The 2,200-nt window shown below is 64.0% G+C and overlaps 1 protein-coding gene across 1 annotated transcript in view; it reads right to left on the bottom strand.

Moving 5' to 3' along the window:
• The window catches only part of LOC102039455 (serine/threonine-protein kinase MARK2), a 10,771-nt gene that overhangs the window by 4,287 nt on the left and 4,284 nt on the right, over positions 1-2,200 (bottom strand). Inside the window, exons 4-7 of the mRNA XM_031065656.1 lie at positions 1,663-1,950; positions 1,228-1,347; positions 798-897; positions 583-715 (exon numbers count right to left, since the gene is read on the bottom strand). Of these exons, the coding sequence (XP_030921516.1) occupies positions 583-715; positions 798-897; positions 1,228-1,347; positions 1,663-1,950 (641 nt within the window). The remainder of the gene's footprint in view (positions 1-582; positions 716-797; positions 898-1,227; positions 1,348-1,662; positions 1,951-2,200) is intronic.

Raw genomic sequence — 2,200 nt, 5'->3', positions numbered from 1 at the left:
GTGAGGGACACAGGGGACACGGGGGGACGTGAGGGACACGGGGGGACGTGAGGGACGTGAGGGACACGGGGGACACCCACCGGGCAGGGATGGGGACAGGGACACACTGGCACGGGCACAGCTGGGGACAGGGGACAGGCTCAGAGGGGACAGGGCATGGCAGGGAACGCTGTCCCCTGTGTCCCACCCCATCCTCTCGGTGTCCCCTCCCTCCTTGTCCCCACGTCCCCTCCGTGCTCCTGTGTCCCCGTGTCACCTCAGTGTCCCCGTGTCCCCTCACATCTCAGTGATCCCGCACCATCGCAATGCGTCCTTGTCACCGTGTCCCCCCCGTTCCTGTTCCCTCTTCATCCCAATGGCCCTCCCAGTGCCACCTTGTCACCCTCCCCGTGTCCCCTCAGTGTCCCCACGTTCTCGTTGTCCCCTCGTGTCCTCCACACTCCTTCCCCTACCTGTCGTCCCCTGTCCCCTGCAGTGTCCCCACAGTGTCCTCAATATGCCCCGAGCGTCCCCAGTGTCCCTGCTGTCCCCCCATGTCCCCACAGTGTCCCCAGTGTCCCTGCTGTCCCCCCATGTCCCCACAGTGTCCCCAGTGTCCCCACCTCGGAGCTCTTGTGGTCCAGCAGCAGGTACGTGGCCATCACCTCGTTGTACTTCTGCCCCACCAGCGACTCCTGGATCTCCTCCCGCGTGTAGCCCATGGACACCATCAGCTCTGGGGGGTGACACTGCCCTCAGGGGGGGGACAGGGACATTCGGGGTGTCCCCGTGTCCCCAAGGGGGCCCCGGGGTCCCACCTGTCCTGCGAGGGTCCTTGTAGTCAGGCACGGGCTCCATGTAGGGCTTGAGCTCGTCGTCCTCGTGGCCCACGTTCATCCAGCGGTCCTTCATGATTTGCTGGGGGCACAACGGGGCCGGGGTCACCTCTGGGGACACTCTGGGGACAGGAAGGGACCCCAGGGAGGGTCCTCAGGGGGTCTTGGGGTGCTCTGAGGTTCCCAGAGCCATGCTGGGGGTCCCAGGATGAAGTTGGGGGTCCCCAGACAATCCTGGGGTCCCAGGATAAAGTTGGGGGGTCCCAGGGTGAAGTTGGGGGGGTCCCAGAAGGTCCTGAGGTGCCACTGGGGGTGCAGGCTCACATTGGAGGTCCCAGGATGGAGTTGGGGGTCCCCAGACAATCCTGGGGTGCCATTTGGGGGTCCCAGGATGAAGTTGGGGTCCCCTCACCTCCAGGGTGCCCCTCTTGGTGGGGTTGAGGATCAGGAACTTCTTGAGGAGGTTCTCACAATCCGTGGACATGTAAAAGGGGATCCGGTACTTCCCCCGCAGCACCCGCTCCCGCAGCTCCTGGGGGACCCCAAAAACCAACATGGGGACCCCAAAAACACCTGAGGGACCCCAAGACCACCCACAGCGACCCCCAAACCAACATGGGCAACCCCAAACCACCTATAAGGACCCCCAAACCGCCATGGTCACCCCAAAACCACCCATGGCAACCCCAAATCCACCGCTGGCACCCCCCAAACCACTCACGGGGCCCCCAAACCCTTCATGGAGACCCCAAAACCACCCACGACAACCCCAAAACCACCCGTGGGACCTCCAAACCACCAACGGGGACCCCAAAACCACCACGGTGACCCCAAAGCGAGGCCCCACCTTGAGGTTCTGGCCGTCGAAGGGCAGCGAGCCGCTGACCAGCGTGTACAGGATGACCCCCAGGCTCCAGATGTCCACCTCGGGCCCGTCGTACTTCTTGCCCTGGAAGAGCTCGGGGGCGGCGTAGGGCGGCGAGCCGCAGAACGTGTCCAGCTTGGAGCCCCGCGAGAACTCGTTGCTGAAGCCAAAGTCGGCGATCTTGATGTTGGCGTCGGCGTCCAGCAGCAGGTTCTCGGCCTGGGGACATGGGGACATCGTCATGGGAATGGGGACGTTGGGACGGGGACACTGTGACAAGGGCATTGGGATGGGGACACTGGGATGGGATTTTGATGTTCATGTCGGTGTCCAGCAGCAGATTCTCGGCCTGGGGACATGGGGACATCAGTGGGGACATCGGTGGGGACAGGGACAGAGGGACAGGGACACTGGGATGGGATCTGGGTGTTGGTTCTCAGCCTGGCCCGGGCAGGGAGAGCAGCCCAGGGGAGGTTATTGGGGTCTGGGGGGGTTTGGGGTGCACATGGGGATGGTTTGG

The sequence above is a fragment of the Geospiza fortis genome, unplaced genomic scaffold (genome assembly GCF_000277835.1).
Source record: "Geospiza fortis unplaced genomic scaffold, GeoFor_1.0 scaffold5449, whole genome shotgun sequence".
Classification (NCBI taxonomy): Eukaryota; Metazoa; Chordata; class Aves; order Passeriformes; family Thraupidae; genus Geospiza; species Geospiza fortis.
Note: the sequence above shows the minus strand (reverse complement) of the source record. Positions and strands in the feature narration are given on the sequence as shown.